The 26,881-nt window shown below is 43.6% G+C and overlaps 4 protein-coding genes and 1 long non-coding RNA gene across 7 annotated transcripts; 1 reads left to right on the forward strand and 4 right to left on the reverse strand.

The window, feature by feature from the left end:
- Nucleotides 1-82: 82 nt before the first annotated feature.
- LOC145711189 (uncharacterized) lies at nt 83-3,300 on the reverse strand. 2 transcript variants are annotated; one of them, XM_081788921.1, is made up of 9 exons: nt 2,868-2,963; nt 2,734-2,793; nt 2,521-2,676; nt 2,325-2,458; nt 1,804-2,166; nt 1,596-1,758; nt 1,307-1,374; nt 282-425; nt 83-230 (listed from the first exon to the last, which is right to left on the reverse strand). In XM_081788921.1, the coding sequence occupies exons 1-9, from the start codon at nt 2,884-2,886 to the stop codon at nt 147-149; spliced, it is 1,191 nt and encodes a 396-aa protein (XP_081645047.1). In that variant the 5' UTR covers nt 2,887-2,963; the 3' UTR covers nt 83-146. The 2 variants fall into 2 exon arrangements, with proteins under 2 accessions (XP_081645047.1, XP_081645046.1); XM_081788920.1 differs by lacking the exons at nt 2,734-2,793; nt 2,868-2,963 and adding an exon at nt 3,100-3,300.
- An 18-nt stretch (nt 3,301-3,318) lies between these two features.
- On the reverse strand, nt 3,319-4,387 carry LOC145711196 (uncharacterized). Of its 2 annotated transcripts, XR_014135131.1 has the most exons (4): nt 4,251-4,387; nt 4,166-4,205; nt 3,673-3,916; nt 3,319-3,471 (listed from the first exon to the last, which is right to left on the reverse strand). It is a non-coding gene; the product is annotated as an uncharacterized LOC145711196 (long non-coding RNA). The 2 variants fall into 2 exon arrangements; XR_014135130.1 differs by having other exon boundaries at nt 4,166-4,376.
- Nucleotides 4,388-5,086: 699 nt separating this feature from the next.
- LOC145711188 (uncharacterized) lies at nt 5,087-19,585 on the reverse strand. Its single transcript, XM_081788919.1, has 11 exons — nt 8,315-19,585; nt 7,988-8,268; nt 7,546-7,820; nt 7,050-7,505; nt 6,594-6,976; nt 6,106-6,550; nt 5,868-6,059; nt 5,652-5,824; nt 5,483-5,612; nt 5,310-5,439; nt 5,087-5,264 (listed from the first exon to the last, which is right to left on the reverse strand). The coding sequence occupies exons 1-11, from the start codon at nt 19,550-19,552 to the stop codon at nt 5,159-5,161; spliced, it is 13,809 nt and encodes a 4,602-aa protein (XP_081645045.1). The 5' UTR covers nt 19,553-19,585; the 3' UTR covers nt 5,087-5,158.
- A 296-nt stretch (nt 19,586-19,881) lies between these two features.
- LOC145705878 (uncharacterized) lies at nt 19,882-22,528 on the reverse strand. Its single transcript, XM_081783383.1, has 5 exons — nt 22,439-22,528; nt 22,130-22,389; nt 21,094-21,827; nt 20,431-21,037; nt 19,882-20,383 (listed from the first exon to the last, which is right to left on the reverse strand). Exons 1-5 carry the CDS (start codon nt 22,526-22,528, stop codon nt 19,882-19,884), a joined length of 2,193 nt encoding a protein of 730 aa, XP_081639509.1.
- Nucleotides 22,529-23,770: 1,242 nt separating this feature from the next.
- On the forward strand, nt 23,771-26,259 carry LOC145705911 (uncharacterized). Its single transcript, XM_081783415.1, has 5 exons — nt 23,771-24,040; nt 24,085-24,459; nt 25,476-25,811; nt 25,859-26,157; nt 26,203-26,259. Exons 1-5 carry the CDS (start codon nt 23,830-23,832, stop codon nt 26,257-26,259), a joined length of 1,278 nt encoding a protein of 425 aa, XP_081639541.1. The 5' UTR covers nt 23,771-23,829.
- The last annotated feature ends 622 nt before the right edge of the window (nt 26,260-26,881 follow it).

Genomic DNA, 26,881 nt, shown 5'->3' on the forward strand with positions numbered 1-26,881 from the left:
CAAGTATTTTCTGGTTCAACCAATCACAGGCGAGCGAATCTCCCAAAGGCTCCAACTTTTTGAGCGGATGATAAAAGCTGATTTATTTTTAGCTTTATGCATTTATTATGATCTTCAGCAATATCGAAAAACGGACATCGTTGATTTTATCTTTTCAAGTGGAATTGAACCGTCGTCTCGTACTTTTCCTCGCTGTGTTGCCTCTTGGAATTATCATCAACGTGGCGCGGCTTAAAATTGAAAATTCGAACAATTGAAGATGGCGATTATAAAATGCTTACCTGCCAGTGAGATCCGTTATTCAACGGGCGAAAGGGAAGTCCATCGCCGAGTTTTGTTTTCACCGTGTCCATGGGCAGCTCGGGACCGCGCACTTTGGCGGATTTGGCCAAAATTAAGGGTCGTCCGGCTTTTGTCCGCGCCAACTACAAGAATGATTGGCGTTTATAATTGGATTAAATTAACGGTTCATCAAATGACCTTCCAATTTATGAACACTAACCCTTACACTAACCCTAACCCTTACGTTAACGCTTACCCTAGCCCTAACCCTAGATACTTGAAAATCACTTTTGCGGAGCAAAATTCTAACCCCCATATTTCTTGTGCTCATTAGATAGAGCAACTCCTAAGGAGTCGAATGGTATAGTTTTTAGGGTCTGAGTCATCACCTATGACGTCACAAGGGCCCCCTTTGAAAAATGGGCATGTCCCCCTGTATCTCCGAAAATTTTCAGAAATATATGGAGATTTGGGCATCGTTAGAAAGCCCAGCTCAAACTGGTTATGAGCACAAGGTGTGCAAGAAAAAATTTCGACGAAAAAAAAATTTTTTGGGACAAGAACTTTTCTCAAAAAAAATTTTTTCGGAATTTTTTATTGCGCAACTAGTGCTCATAATCAGTTTGAGCTGGGCTTTCCAACGATATCAAAATCTCTTTATATTTCTGAGAATTTTCGGAGATACAGGGGGACATGACCTGACATTTTCAGGTACTTTAAGCACTAGAATTTGAGATATTCCGTGGCTTGGACACATAAAAATTGTACCAATCGACTCCTCAGAACCTGCGCTACAAGATCAGCACAAAAAATATTGGGGTCCCGATTTTGCTCCGCAGAAGTCATTCTCATCTATCCTAAGCCATTCCCTTAACCCGTTAACAGGGGCGTGCAGGTTTGACCTGCACGCGTGGAAACGGGTAGCCAATCACAACCTCGGATCCTTGATTTCACTCAATCATCGACAGGCAAAAGCGTAGGCGAAATCGACCACCCTGTTAACGGGTTAAGTTCATCTACTTACTTGAACAGGAAGCCCCGAGGAAGGCGGAAGAGGCGCTTGGAAGTCCTCTGTCAATTTTCTTTCTAGAGGTCAGAAATTTTCAAAGAGGCTCTAAGTACTAAGGATACTTGCATCCTGGAGTACACACAGAAATTTCCCCTTACCCCAAACGTTGAGAGATATCTCTTATCGCTACTTGCAAGGAGTGTTCATTTTTCTGCGGCCTTATCTCGCAGCTTCTAAAGGGGCAATTTTGAAAACATAAAATTGGACTTTTCTTAAATTCTTATCTGACCGTTCCTTTCTCGAGGCTTTTGGGGAGTTACAACGGTCAAACCTTCAGTTGCTTCTTTTGACTCGAATTCGCCATTTTCGCAAGCGTCTACTTTTCCAGCTATTCGCAGTCGGCTTCGAAGACCGTGGAGGAGTTCTTCTCGTGGAAGACTTTTCGCGCTCGGGTTGGCGGAGGACCCCTTCAAAAATCATTGAATAAGGAAAAAAGGGGATGAAATAAGGACCTTTAGGGAGCTGGTAAAATCGACAAATGCTTCTCTCGAGCGATCAGATCTCGAGTTCAGTAAATCGGAAAGAGCTTCGTTTTGGAGATCGCAGAATTTTTTCTTGAACAATTGAAGCTTCCTGTATTCTTCCGTTTTTCGCTCCCGGACGTACTCTGCGGTCGCGTGTTTGAGCTGCTTGGAGCACTCTCGTCGATTGAATAGAACGGCGATGTCTTCGGGGGTGTTTCCGTTGTTGTCTTTGACGAGGAAGAGGGTGCGGTCCAGGCTGGAAAAATGTTCGCAGAGGGGCCAGTTGCCGTTCTTGGCAGCGACATGCATGACGGTGTAGCCGTCTTGATCTTGGAGATCGAAGTTGATTCCCTTATTTTAGGTTCCTTGAATGCTTAATTCGTCTTTTTTATCATTAACCCAAAAAATCAGCCGAAAAAAGTGGTCTAAAAATCCAAGTTACAATTTTTCTTCACGTAAACAAGATTTTTCTGGTTTTAAGTGAGCTGCTTAGCATGTTGGAACCGGACCTGGATGTGTCGTTTGTCGGAAGAAAAGTGCGGTTTCGTCAACTTTGAAATTGTCTCCTTGCTGGCTTTTGTCAGTTTTCGCCTCAGCGGCGCGTTTTCAGCAAACCAAAATAGGGCGTTTCTTCCGTTGTTGTCTTTTTAGAGGGTTTTGATCAGTGAAATCGAAGAGGAAGAATTCTTCTTTTCGAACCCTTTCCTACGGCGAGTGGGGAAAAACCATGGTCGAGGAGCTTTTGAATCACTTGATAATTGGCCTTTTTCGCAGCTCGGTGGAGCGCGGTTTCGCCGTTTGAGCCAATTACTGTACTGTTGTTCTGATGCGCCAGGGACAGTTCCAACCAACTCACATCGCCTGAACACAATCATTTATAAACAAGAAAACTTTCGACTCGAAAAAAGGCCTCGAAACCTCCTTCAACAGCGTAAAGAATGTCCTTCCTTCGGACATTTGCGGCTACAATGTTATTTGCTTTGAATTTGGCTCATTTATGAATTTGGGAATTTACTGACAACATATTTAAAAAGAAATCTTTCGAACCAAGCCTGTGAACACAGAGCTCATTTTTCTGTGCTCAGCAACAAATAAGCCAAAACTGGCTGTTCAATTATTTTTATGAGTTGGTCAATTTTTCAATCTAGAAATTTTTTTTTCTCTTTCAAAAAATTAATTTTTTTGATCAAATTTTTTGAAAATTTGTTTTTCGGAAATATTTTTTTAAGAATTATTTTTTTCAAAAAAATTCTTCTTTCAAGGCTTGAACCTTAATCTACGTACCTGAATCTACAGCAGAGTGAATATCCCTGCAGTATTTTTGCCTCATCAAAACATGTCTTGTGAGTATTTTTCCGTCTTCCGTCATTTTTGTCTCGCTTGAAATTCAAAATTTTTAGAATTTTTAGGATTTCATAATAATTTTCGAAGAAAAAGCAGAAAAGAGTGAAAGTAGAGTGGTTGCCCTTGGATCTCAGGAAGACAATAAAAGACAAGAAAAGATGCTCGTCATTGGTCTATTTATTCAAAATTCCATTTTTCGTGTTTGGACAGAATTGATTGTTTGCACACTGAATTTGGTTATCTGAATTTATCGATAATAAACTTTTCCAAGCTGCGGAACGAGCGTTTTCTAGTCGATTTGGTCTGTTGAGGCTAAAAATAAAGGTAAAAAATAATTTTCGACTCAAAATTTTAGCCAAAAAAAAATTTGATTTTTTTGGAATTTTTATCGATTTTTTGACTAAAAACTTCAAAAAATCGTCGATTTTATGATTTTTTCTGAATAAATTAATTAATTTTTTTTTAATTCATCAAAAATTTGGTCAATTTTTTTTACTAAAATCGATTTTGTACCTGAGCAAAGAAGAGTCAAAAGCTTCAACATTTTCTTCTCCATACTTTGCTTTCGTTTGTTTTCTCGGCTCTTGTGCTGGCAGTTTTTGTCGTTGTTGTTTTCAATCGAGCTGGAGGACGATTCGAGAAGTTCCACGTGACTGTTGTAGACGAATAGATCGTCTTCGGTCTCTTCCTTGACCTGGCTCAATCGGAAGCCCGAGGGGCGGCGTGACGCTACATTGTTGCAGTACTTCAAATTTGTCTGAAATTTTTGGTCATTTTTGAAAATGCTTCAAAAGAAAAACAACAGATTGTCGATTGTTTAAATTTTTATAGGAAATTTAAGAAATTTGGTCAAAAACGAAAATTATCATTATGACACCCTTATTTATTTTTTCAAAATTTATTTGACTAAAAATCTGGCAAAAAATTTTTGGGCCTAAAATTAACGAGTTTCTTAATTTTCAATAAATTTTTCAACCCAAAAATAAAAAAAAACAAGCTGACCTACCATTAATAACTCTCAATTCAGTGCGAGGCGCAAATTCAGTCTGAAACTCTCTGACTAATTGAGTCGCTATTTTTGACAATCTCACACTCTGACTGCTCTCAGCCCGTTTCTCACGTGACTTTTGTTCTTTTTTTTCTTTGGCTCTTCCCTGGAAAGAGAATTTGACTTTTTGAAACTCCAAAAAGCGGTTGTTTTTGAGTCTGTTTTTGAAAAAAAGCTGCGACAAGGCGTGGAAGGTTTTTGTTCTGCGCTGCTTTTATAGAGCATTATCATGCGCCAAATTCATGATTGACGCCTTTTTATAGCGCTTATTACTGAAGTTGATTTCGTACGAACAATCCAGTCGACATTGCCCATATTGATTTTTTTTTGCCAAATTACGTTTTTATGGAAATATTATTTAATTTTGAAATATTTTTCTTTATTATACAGAGTTATTTTCGGGGCGTTCATGAGTCGACAATTTTCGGCCGACATTTTTTGTCGCAAAACCCTGGTAAATTTAAAAAACGTCCATGAACGGTCGAAGTAATTATCTCGACATTATTTTTGAAAATTTGAAATACTGAAATCTGATTGGCTGCCTCCCAACCGGTATCCCCGAATCCGTCCCTTTGATTGGTCGAAAATTTTGTGGAATTTAGTTCGGAAAATTGTCGATTTTGTTTGTCGAAATTCCTTATTTTCTACTCCAGATTATATAAAGGAAAATAAAAATGGGTGTGTTGTTTTTGAGTTTAGGCTATTTTTAACACTCTAACTTAGATTCATCAACTATAATTTATTATTCTGACATTTATGATGAGCCCCTCTCGTAAAATAAAACTCTCGAATTGGTTTCACCTTTTGACCTAGTTGACTCAAAAACTCTTAAAATAGGGCACTCGGGTTTTGTAGAATAAACTTGTTCAAAAGCGAGATTCTGTACACATGTATTTACAGCGGAAAAGTACGGTAAATTTATTAAGTAAAGTGATCAAGTCTATTTTTGACTTAGGGATTGTAAGGCTCGGGTTTGACGCAAGGAAGTCGCATTTCGATTCGCTTGTTGGCCAGGACGAGTCCGCAATCTTCGGGTCGGCATGCGCACTCGTGGTAACTGAGAAAAAATTCTAGTTTTTTGAAAAAAGAAAATTCTTTTTACCCGTCTTGATTGAAGCAATCCTGAGTTTCGTCACAAGCGTGCGATCCTGATGCGCATTCATCGATGTCAATGCAGCTCTGAGTCTCTTCTACGTACTGGTATCCACAAGGACAGACGCAGACGAAATCACCTAAGGAAAGACCGTTGCGAAATGTTTCTCAAAGTCACTTTACCGTAAAGATTGCAGCAAGCAATATTCTCGCCGCAAATGGTCGGATCGACGTCGCACTCGTTGATGTCTTCGCAACTGTCGACACCGTCGCCTTCGAAGCCGGAATTGCAAACGCACTCCGCATCAAGCATCTGAACAGTGATAAAAATAGATTTAGGAGAAAGTGGCACCTGTCCGAGAGAGTTAGTAGTGACTTCGCACTGGGCAAGATCATGGCAATCGCAAGGTACTTTTTCGCACTCTCCAAGGATGTTTCTTGTGTAGCCCTTTTTGCAGACGCAGCGGCCCTTGTCGCAGACTTCCAAGCGGCTACAGACTGGATCACAGTAGGGGAAGCACTCGCCTGAAATTTTCGTTAGAACATGTTTGTTTTTAGAAATTCATACCAGTAATGTAGTCCTTGTAATAACCGGGCTTGCATTTGCACTCCATGAAGAAACAGGCCTGGTTGGAGCCGCATTCTTCCTCGCAGCACTCATTTTTGTAGCCACTTCCGTGCCAGGGATCGACGCAACCGTCGCAGATGTAAGAACCGTCAGTATTGAGACAGATTCCATTGACGTCGCAATTATGAAGCTCTAGAATCGAGAATGAAAAGGTAAGAAAGGAAAAGAATGAGTGTACCTTCCGTGCATTCGTCGATATCCTCGCATTCCAGCTCGTCTCCTGGCGGATCGACCGGTCTGTAGCCATTTTTGCACTCGCAAGTTTCTCCGTCAGCGCCGATCTTTTGCTTTTCAGGGCAAATTGGATTGCATTGTTTCCCATTGCCTTCCCATCCCGTCTTGCAGTAGCACTCGTAGCTGCCCTCTGTATTCTTGCACGTCGCGTTTTCGTCGCAATTGTGACTCTCATCGCCGCACTCGTTAGTATCGCAGCATGTTGTGCCTGTTCCGTGGTAGCCTTCCTTACACTCGCAGCGATAAGGCTCTCCGTCGACAGCCATATTCAAGTCGATGCAGTTGGCGTTGCTGGAACACATGTTGTCGGCGGAACATTCGTTTGTGTCGCCACAGACGACGTCGCCTGTGGATGAGATCTTTGCTTCTGTTCCTGGAGCGCAAAGACACTAAGAGAAAGATTAAAAAAAACATTTCCAAGAAAAAAAATACCTGGAAGCTTCCAGGAAGATTGACACATTCCATGCCGTTCGAGCAGCCAATCGTCTCGCACTCATCAACATCAGAGCAGCTTCCATCCGCCTTAGCTTCGTATCCTTCCTGGCAAATACAGATTCCCTGTCCATTCGATCCGAGAACACACATCTTGCCAGTTCCACAGCTTGGTTCGCAGACGGCAACATTATCTTCGCATTTGTCAAATCCGTTTCCAGTCGTTCCCGGCGGACAAGTACAGCTGTAAAGATCCTGTGCAGATGTCAGCTCATCGCAAGTTGCGGTTGGATGGCACAGGTCGATCTCGCCGCAGATGACGGTTTTTTCGCAAGTTCTGCCGTTTCCGGTGTAGCCAGTTTCACAAGTACAGAGATAGCTTCCTGAGAAAAGGGCTTTTCAAAACATTTGATTTCAAATATTTCAGATTTGTCTGGAATTCGATGAGCCCTGTGCCTGATAAATTTGTACAGAAAGCCGTTTCCGCGCAGTCATGCTGTTTTGTCAGACACTCATCAATATCGATACATGTTGAAGTAATCGGATCGTGCTCGAATCCGGGTGGGCAGACGCAATCGTATCCTCCGGGATAATTTGTGCAAGTGTATCCAGCATCGCAAACGACAGCCTTGCACTCGTTGATATCCACGCAAACGCCATCAACATCGGCTTCATACCCAGCGGCGCATTCGCATCGGTACTCGTCGCTGTCCAGGTCGTAGACGCATTGTTCGGTATCGAGACAATCCTCGGTGCAGCGGACAATTTCCTTCTTGGAAACACAGAAAAGTCCGTTTCCTTCGTATCCAGTTGGACATTCGCAAGTCCATGAGCCCTCGGTGTTTTCACAGATAGCGTTTGTTCCGCAGTTGTGAGTGGTGTCGCTGCATTCATCACGGTCCTCGCAAATTCCTGAGACAAAAATCAGCATTTATTTTTTCAGACTTCAAACCTGTATCAGGATCGCGAGCAAACCCATCTGGACAAGTACAAAGATAGCTGCCCGGCAAATTGACGCACAGATCATTTGTGATCCAGCAATCATTCATAAGATTGTCGCATTCATCAACGTCCTCACACTCGACAAGTGGATCTCCATCGTAGCCAGCTTTGCAAACGCATGAAGACTGGTTATTTTCAATAACGCAATGTGCGTTGATGCCGCAGTCGGGGCACTCTGGCTTGCAGCATTCGCCGTCGCCGGCATATCCTTCGTTGCAAGTGCACCTTAAAATATTGATAAAGACCTTATTTCGAAAATTTAGCTAAAATGTTAATCCGGCGTTTTATTGAATAATTTTGCATAATATATTTTTAGCTCTCGTAGAAGAGAAACTCTTGAAATATATACAAATATAAAAAATCAAACAGATATGGTTATCAATAAAACTTACAAATACGAGCCAAAAGTATTAAGACAGTCCGCGTTCCCATCACATGGATTCGGATCAAGAGAACACTCATCGACATCATCGCAGATGCCAACTGCGTTCTCAGTGAAACCATCAGCGCATGGACAGAGGTAGCTGCCAGGGAAATTTTCGCAGTCCGTATTAGGTCCGCAAAGATCCAGGAGACATTCATCGACATCTTCGCATTTGCCATCGGCGTTGGTCGTGTAGCCGTCTGCGCATTTACAATAAGTGAAGAGACCGGTACCTCCAGTTGGCAAGTCCTTGAAATAATTTCGTAGTAAATTTAATAGTAAATAGAGTAGAAACCTGGGAAATGATAACACATCTGCCATTTTCGCCGCAATCTGGGCATTCTGGCTGGCAGTCTTTGCCGTTCCCAATGAAGCCATTGACACAAGTGCATGTGTAGCTTCCAAAAGTATCCTCACAGAGTGATGATCTATGACAATCATCGGTCTGATCTTCACACTCATTGATGTTGATGCAATCTGCGGATCCGCTATTTTCCCCTTCGGGATATTTGAAACCATCTTTACACTTGCACTCAAAGCCGCCAACATTGTTGACACAATCTTCTAGAAGAGGATCACATGAAAGAACGTCTACGAGACATTCATTGATGTCGACGCACTCGAGCGGGTTCGACCCAAAGACCTCTTCGAAACCATTGTTGCAGCGGCATTCCAAGTCGCCATCGGTATTTCCAGGATTATCAGCAAGAGTGCAGTGAGCGTTTGGACCACAGGTTGTATTAGTGCAAATTGGGTGGCAGAAGCATCCGTTGCCGAGGAAGCCATCTTTGCATTCGCACGCGAAAGAGCCTTCAGTATCAATGCAGTCAGCATCGACGTCACAGTTGTGCAGATCATCGACGCATTCGTTGATATTGACACAATCTCCATCACCTTCACCTTTGTAGCCAATTGGGCACTCGCAGGTATGCGCTCCGATGGTATTCACGCATCTTTCCGGGATGAGGTAGCTATCACAAATGTGAGCTCCAGTTTCACACTCGTCTATGTCATCGCAAATGGTAGCAGGATTTCCTGCGTATCCAGTGTGACATTCGCATGTTGGAGTATTTTGAATGAATGAGCAGAAAGCGTTGACTCCACAGACGGGGCAAGTCTCGAAGCACCTGAGCCCGTCTCCAAAGTAATTTTCCTTGCATTCACAGTCGTAGCTGCCGTAAGTGTTCTCACAATCAGCGTTGACATCGCAGAAGTGAATTCCCAGATCACACTCGTGAATGTCCAAACATTCTGATGTCTCATTAACAGCAGCAAATCCATCAAGGCAAGGGCAATCTTTTCCATTTCCATAAGTCTCTCCTGTGCAAGAGCATGTGTAACTGCCATCAGTATCGATACAGTCAGCTCTTGGATGACACCGGTGGTCGTAATCACACTCGTTTATATTCAAGCAGTCTCCAGTCGTGGCCCTTACTAATCCCAACATCGGTTCGCCACCAACAGCATATCCGGCCGGGCAGCCGCAGGCGTAAGAACCAGCAGTATTAATACAAACTTCAACAGGAATAGCATCGTCGCAAATGTTCTGCGTCGGATCATCGCACTCATTGATATCAATGCAATCACCCGTGGCATCGCGCTCAAAACCAGGGTTGCAAAGGCACTGGGTTTCGAAAATTGTTCCGGCGGATGTTGAAGTCATTGTCGTACAGAACTCGTTATCGCCACAGCCGATAACTGGGCAAATCTCGTGGCAAATGAATCCATTTCCTTCGAATCCAGCTGGACATTCGCAGTTCCACGAACCTGGGAGCTCAATACAGTCGGCGATCGCAGCGCATCCGTGAAGATTGACATCGGCGCACTCGTGAATGTCGATGCAATCAAAGCCGTTTGTATCAAATTGATATCCGTCTTTACAATCGCATGTATAGTCGCCATCACAATTGTAGCACTCTGTATTGGTACCGCAAGAAGTAAGTGGCTCTCGTTCACATTCATTGATATCGATGCATTCTCCTGAAGCGTCAAGTTCATATCCAGGTTTGCAATTGCATTCCTTGTCTGATCGGTCCGGGAGAACAACACAGTCCGTATTCACTCCGCAGAGCTCGCAGTCTGGTAGACAGTCGAATCCGTTTCCGATGAAATCTGGTGGGCAGCTACACTCATATCCGCGGAAAAGAGTGATGTCATAGGGAATATTGTCGCAAATAGAATTCGGACCACATTGATGAGTTTGATCTTGACACTCGTCGATGTCTTCACAATCGCCCGCGGCATTCCGTCGATATCCAGTTTTGCAGCGGCATTCAAACTCACCATGTGTGTTTTCGCAGTATTCAGTGATTGTACAGCCGGTTACGATCGTATTATCTTCACATTCGTTAATATCTACGCATCTAGTGATCTCTAAAGTATCGGGGTCGAAGAAAGGGGCAAAGCCTTCGTCGCAATAGCAACCCATAGAAGCATCAGGCATCACTGCGCAGTGAGCGTAGTCAACGCACTCTGGGCACTCAACACAAGAGTATGATCCAATGATGTTAACACAGATCTCTGTGGCGTCACAAATATCAGTAATATTGCACTCGTTTATATCAATACATCCAGCAACAGGGTCGCCTTCGAAACCAGGCCAGCAAGCGCATTCAGCTGGGCCAATTAAACTGCCATCAACGATACATTCAGCGTTGTCGCCACAATCAGGATCGCAGTCTAGCTCGCAAGGAAGTTGCGTGTGGAAGATGCAAATATCGCCTGTTCCAATGTACCACTCATCGCACTCGCAGAAATAGCTTCCCTGCGTGTTGGTGCACTCGGCATTGATGTCACATGGATCAATTCCGGTTTCGTTTATGTCGCACTCATTAACATCTACACAGCTTATACTTCCATTAGTAGCAACTTGTTGTTTATAGCCGATTGCGCATGGACAGACATAACTTCCAAGAGTATTGTAGCAAACTTCCGTAATCGCGTCACAGTCATTCTTGCTTGAATCTTGGCATTCGTCATCATCTTCGCATGTGACAGTGCCATTAGCATCAACAAATGTCTTGAGGCCATCATTGCATCTGCACTCAAGTCCAGCTCCATCATCTCTTGGGCCACAATATTGCTCAGCCGTACATGTCTCCGCGCATTCAAGTGGGATCCACTCGCAGTCACCGTCGTGGCTTAGTCTATCAAAGCCATACGGACACTCGCAGGAGAAAGAGCCAATTGTGTTCTTACAGATGAGGGGCAAATTGCCAGCTTGCGGTCCTCCACCTGTAGTGAAAAGAGCATCGCAATTGTGATCGCCAGTACTGCACTCGTCAACGTCGTCGCAAATTGGATTATTGCTCGCGTCAACGCCATTTTGTTCGAATCCTGGTTCGTTGCAGATACAGCTTGGCTCCCAAATATGTGGGTTGTGAATTGGATCGTTGATGAAAGTGCACTCTTGGCTGACAGGATCGCAAGTTGTCGGGCATTCGATTTTGAAGCATTCATATCCGTTTCCGCGATAACCAGTTTTGCAAGTGCAGTCATAGCTCGCAGTGGGGAAGATGCGGTTGTCACAGTCAGCGTTAATATGACAGTGATGGATATCTAGAGCACATTCGTCAATATCTTCGCAATCTCCCGTCAGCTCATTGAGCTGACTACCGGCTGGACAACAACATGAAAACCCAAAGAGCTCATTTTGGCACTCTCTTGGAATGCCAACTTGAATGGAACTACAGTCATCTGTCTGTTCTTCGCACTCGTTGATGTCAACGCAGCCAGCAGAGAGATCATTTGGATCAGCAAGTCGGAAATATGTATCGTCGATGCAAACACATTCGGGATTGGTCAAATCGTTATTGCATTTCATAAAGGGTCGAGCGGAGCAATTGGGGCAGTCTGGGTAGCACTTGTGTCCAGGATTAGCAGGATCGCTGTCCCAAAAACCAGCATTGCAAGAGCAATCGTAGCTGCCGGGAGTGATTGTATTGTCACATTGAGCATTCGGGTCGCAAGTGTGGGTATCATCAGTGCACTCATTAATATCAATGCACGGAACTGTATTGAGCGTCTCTACACCGGTAGGAATGCCGTATTCATACCCACTGGGGCAAATACACTCATACGATCCAATCGTGTTATCACAAATTTTGTGATCACCAGCGCAATCGTTCAATGTTGGATCACTACATTCATCAACATCTTCACATCCATCAGCAATGACACCAGTGGTGATCCAGTCGTAGCCAACTTCACACTCACAAGTGGCGCCTTGATTTGCCGCGGCGATGTATTCCATTTTGCAAACGGTATGGGGAGCGTTATTGCAATCGTCCGTGCACAGACAAGAGTAGTTATCCTCGCAAGTGTAGAGCTGACCGCTTCCGTCAAGACCTGGATCGCTGTCAACGCACGTCTGATTGTCAAAACAGTGATGAATGAACTCTCGGCTAAGGTCGCACTCATTTATGTTTACACAATATTCAGTTGTAGTTGGATCAGACGAGTCGAAATCAACAATAAGCTCGTATCCTTCAGGACATTTGCAGTTATAGCTACCGAATGTATTGTCGCACAGCGCGTTGCTGTCCGTGCAAATGTTTGTAGTATCACATTCATCGATATCAACACAATCTCCTGGCGCAAGTTTATCACCTGGCGCAGCTTCGCTTCTGAAACCAACATCACAAACGCAAATTAAGTCATCTTCAGCGACGTTCATTTCGCAATGAGAATTTTCGATTCCGCTGCAATCGTCGCAGACGAGAATGCATTCATACGAGCCCATCGTGTTTTGACAGAACTTCGCGTCGATGCAAACATGGTTGTTGGAGGTACACTCGTTGATATCAATACAGAGGTCGGGATCATTTTGATCAGGTTCGTAACCATGTGGACATCGACATTCATAAGATCCACTGAATTCGATGCAGTCATACAGGGCGCAATCAGGGTTGACCGAGGTATCGCAATTTTCTGTCGATCTACCACAAATCGTTGCGTCGTCACATTCAGGAATGTCAACACACTGAGTCTCGAGCGGATCAGCCGATGCTTTTTCATATCCAAGTTGGCAAACACATTGGGTTGGTTTTCGGGCATCCGCATGATCTGAGACTTCGCAGTAAGAAAATGACCCTGCATCGCCACAGCCAGCTTCGCACTCGAGACAAATACAGTCAGCTTTGGAGACATAGCCATCCCCGTCAGTATCCGTCGCGCAATCACCCTGACAGTAATAAGAGCCGTCAGTTTCGACACATTCATCTACATCGTGAGTGCAAGTATGCAGATCTCGAGTACATTCGGGAATATCTTCACAAACTCCATTTACAAGCTCGTATCCAAGGGCGCATTCGCATACGTAGTATCCAGGGTAATTAATGCAAATTCTATCTTGAGTATAGTCGCTTCCGGAATTGACTGATTCTTCGATCCGCACTTCGGCTACGCAGTCCCACTTGATATCAACATATGCTCTAACGGAGTCACCAGTAGAACTGTCGATGCAATCAGGGATGAAAGTCTGTCCATTAACGATGAATTCGCAAGATTCTTGACCCTTACAAGCAGCATTGATGTATGGAATGAGATTGAAATCGTTGTTGATGTCGCAAGTTGGACAACCAGAAGAAGAGAAACAGCAGGTTTCTTCATCCCATCGACCGTGAGCAGCGTAAGTTACGGAAATTGTTGATCCAGCGGGGCACTCAAGGAAAACAGACGGATTCTTCTTACTGTAGCACATGCTGTCCACGGCTTGATATGCTGGAACTGGGCGGAGCTCTCTTGATTCAACTACCTGCAAACGGGCGCCAGATCTACTGAATAAGCTTACAGCAGAGCGACCAGGTCGACTAGGCATGGGCATGATTCCACAAGGATCTTGTTCTGTCTCACACTCGTTGATGTCAATACAGGTTGAGTATGGTATCAGTACATAATCCCCATCTCGTTCCCACTCGTATCCTTCTTGACAGTCGCAATCATAGTAATTCATGCTGTCTGAATATCCATTCGCATCAACAAGAGTCGAATCAGTGCTTAGTAGATTACTATTACACTTGGAATAATCGCCATGTCTTGCTTTGCAATCAGGGCAAATTGGACAGCCACACTTCGCATCACCTTGATCAAGGCTAACTTCTTGCCAGGAGCCAGAGCTAGAACTGAGCCAGTTGCATGATTGATCCGCACCACAAGGATATCGGCCAGGATAAGTTGTTGCATCGCAGATATCTATCTTGACACATTCTGTTTCCGCTGCATTGTACTCGTATCCTTCTGGACAACGGCAGAAAAATGATCCCATGATATCGACACATTCTTCATCTGCTGCAGTGCAAGTGTGCTGATCGGTAGCGCATTCATCGATATTGTAGCAAATAAGACCATTTCCAGATGTTCCTTTGGCTTCGTAGCCGTCGATACAGCGGCAGTCCTTGACTGCTGAGCCGGCAACGCCTGTGTCGACGGTCATAAAGCACTCAAGAGTATTTGGATCAGCTAGAGGTGCGTAAGTGCCGCAGAAACTTGTATCGGTGCAAATGGGATCAATGCAATCGTAGCCACCGTCAGTATCAGTGCAGTACTCCATACTATAACACTCATTATCTGAGTCGACAGTGCACTCGTTGATATTTGTGCAAGTGACTGCATTTTCTCCGACACCAACTGTCCATCCGATCAAAGTATTTCCAACTATGTTATCACACTCGCAGTGATAGTAGCCAATGTCATTGACACACTTTGATCCCGTGACAGTCAAATCACATGGATCATTGTCACACTCGTTTATATCAACACAGCCAAGTGCTCCATCGTACTCGAATCCAGACGGACAGATACAAATTTCTGTCGCTGCATCTCCTATGATCTGAACCTCGCACTCTGAAGGTGGGTGATTGGCTACAGTCGAATCAACGCAAGTGTCGACGCTGCAAAGTTTCAAACATTCGTATGATCCATCAGTATTAATGCAATGCAGTCCACCGAGTGCTGAGCTGACAGAAGTTCCATCTAAGAAAGTGACTGAAGTCAAAGAGGCCCAATCAGGATTGCAAGCATCGGTGTCTCCATCTTGAGGATCATTCGCGATGCCGTCTTCGCACTCGTTTATGTCTACACACTCAAGGTAAGGAGTAGCTGGATCTTTTTCATTGTCGTAATATCCTTTTGGACAGTAGCAATTTACTCCCCCATCGAGATTTTCACATTCTGCTTCGATAGCTCCAGTGATTGCCCCACCAGCGTCGGTAGCGTCACAATAGTTAAGCGTTGAGCACTCATTGATGTCATCACATATTGAGCCATTAAACTCATATCCTTCATCACATATACATTTTTCTCCTTTTGCGGTTTTGTCAGTGGAGGGATCCACGTATCCATTGTGAATTCCCATCAGATAGAAAAGATTACCATCATGATCAACAACGCATCGACCATGATCCCCGCAAACCGTATGATCAGTACACTCGTTATCGCATGTGTATGATCCATCCAAGTTGATGCAGTAATCGGCGCTAAGACAATTATGAAGAACTTGATTATTATAGGTTATTTCATCACATTCATCGATGTCAGTGCAGCTGTATTGTTGAGTGATTTCATCGTATGATAAATCATAGCCAGGAAGACATGAGCAGTAAAAACTCCCATCAGTATTGGTACACAGTTGACTCTGGTGACCATGGTCATCAAGGTTATCAAAGTTGCAGTTATGAGTGATTCTGACCGTGTCGCTATCAACATCGAGTCCTTGACATTCATCGACGTCTACGCAGCTAACATCACCAACATCCTTTGTTTTCCAGTCCGGAGAAAGAGCACTTCCGGCATTGTAAACATATCCCGTTTTACAGTGGCACTGAGGTCCCGCTGTTGCGTCGAATTCACAGTACGTATGATCTCCAGTACAATCGACGCCAGCTGCACATTCCCAAGTGCACGAGTAACTTCCTTCGTTATCAGTGCAAAGACTGGCTGAAGTACATTCGATAGAAACATCATTCCATAGCGGATTCGCGACAGATGTAGTCGCAGCTTCATTATTTACACTATCGGCGCACTCGTTGATATCGATGCACTCAATATCTGGGCTTGTCGGGTCGAGTCCAGTGTTCGGATCTTTCATGTATCCATGAGCGCAATCAATGTAGTATGATCCAAGTGTATTGACACATTTGAACGGAGTTAATCGATGATCGTTTTTATTATTGACGTTGATTGTCTCGTTTTCCGACTCAATTTTCACGCAGATGTTATCAGCAGTAGCAGCGCCATTTGTATCCTCGATGTTTTTACAAAAGCCGACGTTACAATCGTTGTTGACTGTATCAGTACATGTAATGTCGGTGAAACCAGTGTACAGCGCGTTTGTGTTGAAACAGTCCCAAAGACCGTAAAGCTCGTCAGCTACACAATCAGCTGAACACTCATCAACATCGTTGCAAACGCCAGCATCAGTGTCTCGTTTGTAACCCTGGATGCAGTTGATTGTCACTCCGATCGTTCCCCAAGACCCGGTTTCTCTCCTTCTTCTTGATGACTCGATGTTTCCGGCCTCGTACTGTGCCCAATACTCTTCCCAAGTATGGACTCCATCAACAGTGCCGTTCAATCCCATTACACAGCGTTCTTTGTTTTCAAAGGTCGCAGTGCATGGAACTGGCTCACACTCCGGCGGGTAGCAATTTTCTTGAAGATAGTCCCAAGTGTCGTCCAAACATTCGTAATTTGGTGATCCGTCAAAAAAGCACTTGTAGAGGTGCGAATTGATTTCCCATTTGAAGACATCTTGACACGTGATTTTCGGATCTTCGGAGCATTGATCAATTGTTCCACAGATAAATGCATCAGCATTATTCGGATGTTCAAAGGAGGACTGGCATGTATGTGCCTCTGGGCAATCGCAGTCCAGATTGAATTCCTCCGTGCAAATTTGAGTACATTCAGAAGGATGAGTGCATTCCCAAAAATTCGCCTTCATGCATGTTGTCCCGTGAGGGCAACGGAAGATACAGTCCGATTTCGAAAAACAATACTCTTGCTCACAGCTCCAGCCGACGCCTTCACCTTCACAGTCCCATGCGCAAATGTCGGAAGAAGCTGCTCCATCGCAGGTGAGTACGGATGGATCTGGCAAAACCCAGCCAGGCGAGCCGGGCTTGACATAAGGACCTCCAACTGGGCATTTGAGGCCAAATGCATCGCATGGATCTCCACTGCAAGTCTGACCAGCATCAACTGAGCAATCCTCTCTCTTTGTACACAGCCCCGGGCCGTTGTCACAAGTCATGTCACATGGGCATTCAAAGCACGTCGCATCACCTTGTTCGTCAATTTGAACACTTTGGGCGGTCTCACACGCACAAGAGTACCCCTCTTCTTCATCTACGCAAAGAGTGCATCCACAGGAGTGGAAATCATCTGCGCATTCATTGACCAAGAGGCATTCTTTCCCGTCAAAGTCGTAGTAGAAACCGCCATTTTTGCAATTGCACTTGTAGTCTCCGTGGTAGTCCCAAATTTTCCTCGATTCCAAGTGCTCCTCGCAAGTGTGATCAGTTCCACATGAGTGAAGAGAGCAAGGATCGGAAGGGCCACAGATATGAGCATCATAGCCAGATCCAGCTGAAGTAACGCCAGCGATCCCACAGCACTGAGTGTCGTAAGTGTTAAAATTGCTATCTACTGTTTCGTCAATGCAATTGATTGAGCTCCCACAGAGATATTCCGTTTGAACTTTTTTCATGCACATTATTGCGCTTGTGGGAGAATTGGCTATTTGTTCGATAGTCATTCCGCATTCGCCACTTGCTCCTCTCGTGTACTCAATTGCGTATTCTCCGGTTCCAGTGTCAAAAAGCGCAGCGTAAACGTCTTCGCTAGCACATTGATCCAAGCAAAGTTTAAATTCGTTCTCGACAACATCACCGGGCAAAAAGTCATCCAAACAGAGATCCGTTCCCCATTCACCCGGATCGTTATGATTCGGCAATCCTCCATAATAAACTGGAGTCGCAGAGGGCGCAGATAGAATCAAGGAATCAGCGCCATCAGCTTTTATGCCAAGAAAAACCCGGAAAGTTGGGACTGTTTCAGACCATGAAGCATGTGGAGTATTTTGAAAATAATCGATTGCTTGTCCAATCCCGCTTGTTGAAAAGCTTTCCATGCCAGTTCCAAAAGGCAGTGTCATATCGTATTGGGCGCAGATGCCTTCGAGGTCATCGATGTCATTTGGACCGCTGTTGATGTTTTCAATAATTGCGTATTTGTATCCCATCAGATCAACAGTGTAAGTCGGATCCCCTCCAAAGTTGCTATACTCAAAATGGTGATAAGAGTTGACAGCGTCTGCGAGACCAAGGTTTCCGTCCGAAATCGCAAGGGGAACTTCTTTGTCAAGTATTGCTGGGTCGAGAGGAAAGGCTCCGCAAGCAGAATGATCTAATGATGACATGTCGAGGATTTTTCCAAATTCATAGTTTGGGTTCACATATTGCTTCGGCTCAAGACTTTCGCAGTCAAAAAAGTGAAATTTGACTTCTGCGATTCTGATTGCCGGATCAGTGACAACCAAAAAGACGGCATCAGTCACGATCGAATGGTTAGTTGAGCCAACGCTGATCTCGTATGTATTTGGCGCATCTCCTTCGCCGCTCAAGTCCCATCGAGTGTCCAATATATCGCCAAAGCCAACATCATTGATGTGTGCATAAATCCTGGTTCGGTCAAATTCGATTTTTGGCCCTCTATATTCAGCTCCTGGCAAATTACTTGGCTCTGAAATTCCGCCGAACTGGAGTCGATCAATTGTTGATTGGTGAAGAGTGATTTCAACACGATCGAAAAGCATCTTTTTCCGCGTTACATAGTCATCTTTTTCGAAAAAATAAAAATTAAGCTGAAAGTCATGCGAATCAGGAATATCGGAAGCTTGGTATGATTGGTTGAAATGATCAAACTCAAAGAAAGTGTTTGGGTCGTCGTCGAAAAGATGATCTACTTCGTACTCTATCGAATTGTCGGCAAGAGTCCATTGTTTTATTTTTCGATCTCCAATGATGTCGAATCGAATGGCTGCATGATTTTCCGGGTCCTTATCCGCCCACATTGGAGAAATCCACATTCCCTTCCAAGTCTGGTCTTCAATGAGGGAGGAATCAGGATAGCAAGGAGGAGCTGAACAACTTGCTCCTCCATTCACCCAATTGGTCGGCCAAACTTTTCGAAAACCCACTGGCATTCGCTCTCGCTCAAGTCCCTCGCAGTATCCAACTTCGACCTCCGGCTCGCCACAAGTCCATTGTGCTCCATCCCAAACAGCGTTCACTGATTTATCCGCGCATTCGCAGGTCGAGCCACCCATTGCTCCCTCAACACATGTCAGGCCATAATCAGAACAAGTCGTGAACTCGCAATCATTAACATCAACGCAACTGTATTCATAACCAATGGTTGTCGTGTAATCTTGAAAATCATTGATGGCTTCTCCGCTTGGATTGTCGTAAACATAAGTAAAGGGGTCTCCTTTTTCAAGTTTTGTTCCAACAGGACATTCGCAGGTGTAATACATGCTGTGCTGCCCGGATTCTAATATCCCTTCAAAGTATCTTAAAATCGGCTTTTCTTTCGTCAAAATTATTTTTTACAAAAAAAGCTTAAAATGACGGGCGACACTGGTTATGTCGCCGAATGTCGCCGAATGTCGCTAAATGTCGCTGAATGTCGCAAAAAATCGCCGAATTTCGCTACGTATCGTCAAATGTCGCCAAAAATAGAAAAAAAACGACATTCAGCGACATTTGGCGACATTTAGCGACATTTGGCGACATTCAGGGACATTCCGCGACATTCAGCGATATTCGGCGACATAACCAGTGCGCTCCAAAATGACACATAGTTTTAATGAAGCCTGTTCCTATCAGATGTCACCGGCGTGCAAATTCCGTTTCCACATGGCCCTGGGTCCAAAGCACAGGGGTCAACATTCAAGCAGAAATCGAGGTTGAACTGCCATTCCAAGACCATTGGGTGATCCGCATTTACATTTCTCGATTGCGAGTTTCCCTCTGACTTGTCATTAGGAATTCTTCCACAGCAAAAAGTGAATGTCTGTTCTCGCAGATTTGCTTCAGGGTTGGAAGCGGTAAAGGTCGCATCGTCGCAGAACTGGAGCGAGGAGCAGTCTGGTGTTGGCTCGTCACGTGATGCGCACATGATCGCTTGGTAGCTGAAATCGTTGATCCAGTAGCTGCAATAGGCACCTTCATTTCCAAGACCATCGAAAGTGACATCCATGATGACTCCTTTCTCAGCAGCGGCGGCAACACTGCTTCCACTAACATAATTCAACCATGCTTGATCAAAGCCAAAACTCCCATCTGCACTTCCGCCCCATTTATCACTGAAATAAAAAGGCATAAATTTCAAAAGAAATAATCTTAAACTCACCTAAAATAGAGACCCTCACTGCATAGTCCAAATCCACCAGTTTCTTCAGAGCCTTCTGGCGAGCCCGACGGGCCAAATATTTGTTTCTTCGTCCCCATCACTCTCACTTCCGTAACAGGATTATTCTGAGATGATGTGTGCTCGCCGAGTTGCGCGCCAAGGACCCATCCGATGAATTGCGTGTGAAGGGTGTCTTCTTGAACAATTTGAATCGCGTTCCCCATGCTTCTGTATTTTTCAACCCATTTTTTGAAGATTCGATAGAGGGTTCCCATTTCAATTCCATTGTCGCCCGAAAAAGGGACCATCGTCATATCAGAATAAGCGGGGTACATTCCATAAGCAGCACATGCCGCTTTTGCTTTCGTAACGCTGTCGATCGCTTCATCTGATTGGATAAGAGCGACTTTGAGGTCGGCCATGGATTTATCGTCTTCGAGGCAATCATCGGTGTAAAACACGTCTACGGCGGCGCCTGCGCGATTGCATGGACCCTCGGTCAGCCATTCGGTTTCACTCGGGCCTCCGTCTTCTTCGAGAAGGGTGTAGACCGGTGTATGGTCAGCAAGAGGAATAGGGCTACCATCAGCATTTATTGCACTAGCGCCTTACTTTGGGCTCGGCAACCTTTATGGAAGGCCTGAGTCAGGATCCCGATTAAACCCTGAATCAAGTTTTCCACACAGGTTGCCGAGCCCAGGCCTAATCGAAGACACATGTTCAGGACATTATTCGAGATGTCACCAATCATTGCATTTTCATAGTTTGGATTCGCAAAAGCAATCAGCTTTGAGACCTCTTCCGACGTTCCAGTAGACTCAATTGCCGGGTTCTCACAGTCGAACACGAATATTTTCAAACTGCTGATTTTTACCTTTGGGTCGCGGATTCGGACCTCAATGTTGTCTGTGACCATTGCGTAGAGACTTGATCGATGCTGGAGGGTGAAAATTTCGGTGTTGGAATCATATTCGCTTTTCGCGTATTCGGCGTAATCTCCGTTGCTGTCTTTTGCTACGAGAGTGATAGCACCAAGAGACAGATCAGCCTTCGCTCCACTGTAGCCGGAATAGAGAACGTTGGACAAATCAACGAATGTTTGTTGATCAGGATCTACCACCGTCAATTCAACTTTCTGAATTAGCATCCTTTTCGGGGTCTTCAAAATTTTGTTGCTGAAAAACTCGTATTTCAAGCTGTGAAAGTCGTCAGCAGGTCTGTCTGCAGCGGTGAAACCATCGAAGACAAGAGCAGTCGCAGGATCCCCGTCGGTCAAATAGGTGATCTCATCTTGCGTCAGAATTGCATCTCCACGAACAGTAAGTTTGATATTCGTTTGACCATAGGCAGTGTAGGTTCTGTCTGCTCCATTTTCATCCAGCCCGGTCACGCTCTCCCTAATATTATTTTTTTGATTCTTTTTCAAAATTTTTAGAATTCATAATTTGCTTTTTGAAAAAAGTGAAGGACGGTCCATAAATTTTTCTCAGATAAAAAAATGGGCTGACGTCATGAACCGACAAAAAATTCGACAAATTTTGCGTGGGCGGCTTCTCGGCTGCTGATTGGTCGGTATGCCGAATCCAAGCTTCTAATTGGTCGAAAATTTTCACGCAAAATTTGTCGAATTTTTTTTGTCGGTTCCTGACACCCGCCCAGAAAAACGTCTTTCAGAAAGGAAATGCATTTCTTTTCTTACCCATTTATATCAAATTCAGTAAACCGCCAACCATTCGACGACTCCAAATTTTCCCAAGTATCTGTCAATTCCGTTTCATCTGGTAGAATCGACGCATCTTGAGCGAATGTTCGAGTAGAAGCACAACTGCCTCCGTAACTCGTCAATGACTCGAATAATGTACATTCATGATGTTTGCCTCGTCTTGCGATGGCCCCTGCACATCCAATATCATTAAGAGTGTCCGGGTGATCAGCTGATACAAGGAAATTATTGAGTATCTTACTTTGGATATGAAAATTTTAACAACAATGAACAACTTTTTTTTACAAGATTTCTTCTGAAAATGACTCTCTTAATGCTCTCTTTTCGTATCCAAAACTGATAATACAGCAGTAAAAATATCCTGCTGGATTTCATTTCTTATTTTTTCATAGATATCTCTCTAATTTCGAATGCATTTCGGCGAGCGATGGAAGCGCCGAGCATGATAAAGATCATTTGACGATGTTCGAAGCAAGATCCAACGGGAATCCAGAATATTTGGATACAACGAGAATACCCCTCATCAACGTTCTCGATGAAAATATCGAAAATTTTGAAGCACCCAAATTTTTGGTTCTGAGTGCGTTAGGGAGTTAGATGTATGAAACATTGAGACTGTAAGGGGTTATCAATGATAACTTATTACTCGAGCTGACCCTAAGCTAGGGTCTCCCGAAAATTAAACCTAACCCAGAGGGCTAGGTTTCGCCCTCGGACCCCGTTTGAGGTTTTGAGTCCCTAACAATACCAAGTTCCTTAATAGATATTGGAGGGCTTAAATAATAGGCTCCAATCATCGCGGCTTTGGCATGGTTCCCCTCTACGATACTTGATTTTAGCGAGAAAAGCCCGAAAAATTGGATAGTTTGCCAGAATTTGGACATTTTTGTCTTTTTAGTTATAAACTTATAATAATAGAACTACTAAAAACTATCCAATTTTTCGGGCTTTTCTTGCTAAGATCAAGTATCGTAGATAGAGGCTATGTCATAGCCACTATGATTGAAGCCAATGATTTGAGCCCTCCAATATCTTTTGAGTAAGTTGGTATGGTTAGGGACTGAAAACCTCAAACGGGGTCCGGAGTCGGAGCCCCTATTTTACGCATTAGGTTGGGGCTCCCGGGGGCATAGATAATTTATCTGAGCTTAGAACTTCTGCCCAGAATTCCAGATTGGCTGCACATCATTCAATTTTGTTTGCGTTCTGATTCAAAATAAAACTTGTGTTTGTTTATGATGTTCCAGAAGCCTCGTTTGAGAATCACGCCGTGTTCCCTAAACGCCGAACTCAAGATAAAGATAATCAGGATCCCGGTAAAATTATCTTTTTTTATTGCAAACGGTCGAAAATACCAGAACGATTGATCAAAAAATCGTAATAATTTCTTCAACTTTCGAGATTCAAACTTCGCTCGGATTCATTAAAAAGCGCCATCTGTAGTCATTACTGTATTTGATGCGTAAAAGTTAAGTATCTGCATTATTTGCACAATTGGCATGCTTGAATATCTCACTCGCATTTGGAGAAGTGTAACGACATTCCTGCGCAAATATTTTCCGTCCAATAAAAATCCTCACCAAGCATTTGATTTTCTTTCCACTTCAGAATATTTTATACATTTTCATTCGATCGATCTTTTTTGAGCCGAAAAATGAAATTTCCGTGAAAAAAATATGTCAAGCAGAGAAATCGAAATTCTCATCGACCCGGCAGATGTGTGTCCTTATAAAGATGGTGCGCCAGAAGCATTGCCCGAAGGAAATGAATATTTCTACGGATGCGATTCTTGCTGTACAGAAGAAATGTACAGTCAGGTAGAAGATACGGCCTCAATCGATGTCTGGGCATTTTCAGGGTGCTCGAACGAGACTGAAATTGTCAACCGTAAGTCTTCGACTCGTGACTCTTTTTCAGTCTTGAATCTTTAGATGAAGAATGCATAAATCTCTCCAAACAAATCCACCTCGACCTGACATGCTCGCCCAATAATTTCCTCTGGCTGAATCCAACAAAAAACGCGCTAAAAGATTATCCCCTCTGCGCTGATTTCTGCTCCGGCTGGTTCGATGCTTGCAAAAACGTCCCTACTTGCACCTTTAAAGATCACAAATACTGGCCGAGTCCGAATTTCTCCCAGAAATGCGAACCTGATGGCGAAGACATTGACCCAAATTTTTGCCGGGATTTTGGAACGCAGTTTCCGGGAGCGAGGACATTCTGCATGAATTTCTTTTCTGAAATGGGCGAAGAAGTCATTATTCAAGCACCAGCGAGTGGGTTTTGCGTCGATCCATTACAACCAGGTGAGATTCTTTAATTTGAAAGATAGAGAATAGCGCGTCATCATGAGATTATTCACGATTTGGATAATGAATTGATGAGGAACAGTCTCAATTCAAGCGTAACGGACGATATTTTGATACTTTTGTATATTTCTTCAAAGGAGTAAGTATGGTATCAAAGCCTTTCTTGGTCATTCAAAAAGGATTAGAATAACAACCCTTGCCCAATAACTTATTGGTGTAACGGTCTAAAAATCAGCTTACCCTTATCTCTTTTAAAGGCTTTAGTTTTTTCTTAATTATGAATCGCCAGGTTCCAGCGATCATTTTGATGGTAATATCATCCAAATTGGCCAAGATAAATGGATTTTAGGACTAGGCTAATGTCCCGGATTACGCACTAAAATTGTTCTAGCGCTCGGAAGAGGGTGATTACTCCATCAATCAGCCCGTCGTTACTCTCAGACTTTAGAACACGCTTTGTTCTACTAGAAACAATTCACAGAAGTTGATTGTGGCCGCCGTAGCGAGCACCAAGTGCTCAAGAAGCATCAAAGAAGGGCCAAAAAAGTGCTATTCAAGCTGTACTCAAACCAATTGACCCTCAATTTTGCTTCTTTTTTCATACTTCTTGAGCCCTTGAAGCTCGCTGCGGCGGCCACAAACAACTTATGTGAGTAACGAGTTCAGAGAGTAACGACGGGCTGATTGATGGATTAATCACCCTCTTCCGAGCGCTAGAACAATTTTAGTGCGTAATCCGGGACATTAGCCTAGTCCTAAAATCCATTTATCTTGGCCAATTTGGATGATATTACCATCAAAATGATCGCTGGAACCTGGCGATTCATAATTAAGAAAAAACTAAAGCCTTTAAAAGAGATAAGGGTAAGCTGATTTTTAGACCGTTACACCTATTGGCAATAGGCTATTGGCAATGAGTAACCCTAACCCTTATGACCTAAGGATCCCTAACAATAGGAAAGAAAATTCAATCTTTATGTTTATTTTCGATCTTAACTCAATATATTTTTTAGAAAAAACACTCGAACACATCCTGGCTGAAAATGAGATCAAGCTGCAAAATAATCAGAGCTACCCCGTTTTCGACTGCCAACCCGGAGAAACTGAGATAACTTGGTGGATGTGGCTCTTGATAATTCTCTTCGGCGTCGGGGTCATTGGCGGTGTTGGATATTTCTTTTACTGGTTTTTCGTTTTGAGGAAGAAGAAGGAATCTGACGAAAATAATCGAATCGATATGTACGCAGATGCAGATGCGAAGGAGGAAAATATGGAAATGGGTGAGCGCCAAGCTGAGCAGGAAAATCAAGCTTATGTCCAGGACGAAAATGGGGAAGGAGACTCTATTGGTGACGATAAAATCCGATCGAGGTCTTTTTGTAACAACCTCTTTTAGCAAACGACCTTCAAAGCCAAGCCCCAAGCGTCCAGTCCTCTCAAAACCCGACGATTCCTCCCGCCATGACTCCAATCAATCAACTACCTCAACAGCCAATGATGCAGCAAGCTCCTCCCTATTCCACGATGCAGAGCATTCAACCGATTCCAATGAGCACTCAGCAGATGATGTATGGAAATCCATACGCAAGCATGCCGTATAATCCGCAAATGCAGATGAATCCGCAAATGCACTCGCAGATGAATCCTCAAATGATGAATCAACAAATGTATATGACGAGTCAAAGTGCCTACCCGGTAAGAAAAATTTTCGCAATTTTCGAGTCGAAAAACATTTTTAAGCCGCAAAAAACGAAAAAAGGAAAGAAGAAAAAATCAAAAAAGAGTCCGTATATTTGATTCCTTGTTGATTTCTTTCAGCCAAAACTGTAAATAAATAAATAAACAAACAATCAGGAAGAACAGTCTTACAAAAATGGAGAAAAATATAGACACTTTCGTAATATTCTTTTCCAGCTCATTTGCTTGAGGAATATTTCCTTGCTGAATGATGAATCTCGTCACTGGGAATTAAATCCGTGGCGTATAAAACAAGCCCGGTTTTCTTTCTAAAGATCACAAGTTTTCATTCCAAAAGTCGAAAAAAATGCGAAAAATGAACAACAATTTCACCGACCACTCGATCCAAAATATCCTCTCTTCGGGGCAGAAGCAATTTAAAAGAAGCCGTAGCTCGCAAAAGTACCTCCAACTGACTGAAGAAGAAGCTCAGCCAGGATCAGCTCTCAGGGGAATGCTGCAATTTGCGATGAAGTTGATGGAAGAAAATGAAGACATCATGAAAATATAAGATTCAATAAAAAAATCATTCTGCAAAAATTTTTTCCGTCTCGCCATTTTCAAAATAAATGTTGAAATAAAAAATTTTTTTTTTTGAAAAATGATAATTTCGATAAAACGCATGTACATGTCGATTTGCTCAGAAAGTTTGTTTTTCAACGAAGTTGTGAAAAAAGACGCT

Source organism: Oikopleura dioica, chromosome 1 (genome assembly GCF_907165135.1).
Source record: "Oikopleura dioica chromosome 1, OKI2018_I68_1.0, whole genome shotgun sequence".
NCBI classification, from domain to species: Eukaryota; Metazoa; Chordata; class Appendicularia; order Copelata; family Oikopleuridae; genus Oikopleura; species Oikopleura dioica.

What these genes read in the sequence shown, in the direction of transcription:
- LOC145705911 (XM_081783415.1), top strand. Translation starts at nt 23,830, where the DNA reads ATGTCAAGCAGAGAAATCGAAATTCTCATCGACCCGGCAGATGTGTGT. An exon ending in CGTCGATCCATTACAACCAG is followed by an intron (nt 24,460 to 25,475) that starts GTGAGATTCTTT and finishes TATATTTTTTAG; the next exon opens with AAAAAACACTCGAACACATC. An exon ending in TGGGGAAGGAGACTCTATTG is followed by an intron (nt 25,812 to 25,858) that starts GTGACGATAAAA and finishes AACCTCTTTTAG; the next exon opens with CAAACGACCTTCAAAGCCAA.
- LOC145711189 (XM_081788920.1), bottom strand. Translation starts at nt 3,184, where the DNA reads ATGACGGAAGACGGAAAAATACTCACAAGACATGTTTTGATGAGGCAA. An exon ending in CCTCGGGGCTTCCTGTTCAA is followed by an intron (nt 426 to 1,306) that starts GTAAGTAGATGA and finishes TCATTCTTGTAG; the next exon opens with TTGGCGCGGACAAAAGCCGG. An exon ending in ATAACGGATCTCACTGGCAG is followed by an intron (nt 231 to 281) that starts GTAAGCATTTTA and finishes TTCAATTTTAAG; the next exon opens with CCGCGCCACGTTGATGATAA.
- LOC145711188 (XM_081788919.1), bottom strand. Translation starts at nt 19,552, where the DNA reads ATGTATTACACCTGCGAATGTCCTGTTGGAACAAAACTTGAAAAAGGA. An exon ending in TGCTCGCGATCCTGATACAG is followed by an intron (nt 7,506 to 7,545) that starts GTTTGAAGTCTG and finishes TTTTTGTCTCAG; the next exon opens with GAATTTGCGAGGACCGTGAT. An exon ending in ATCTTCCTGGAAGCTTCCAG is followed by an intron (nt 6,551 to 6,593) that starts GTATTTTTTTTC and finishes TCTTTCTCTTAG; the next exon opens with TGTCTTTGCGCTCCAGGAAC.
- LOC145705878 (XM_081783383.1), bottom strand. Translation starts at nt 22,528, where the DNA reads ATGAAATCCAGCAGGATATTTTTACTGCTGTATTATCAGTTTTGGATA. An exon ending in TCATTTTCAGAAGAAATCTT is followed by an intron (nt 22,390 to 22,438) that starts GTAAAAAAAAGT and finishes ATCCAAAGTAAG; the next exon opens with ATACTCAATAATTTCCTTGT. An exon ending in AGTGAGGGTCTCTATTTTAG is followed by an intron (nt 20,384 to 20,430) that starts GTGAGTTTAAGA and finishes TTTTTATTTCAG; the next exon opens with TGATAAATGGGGCGGAAGTG.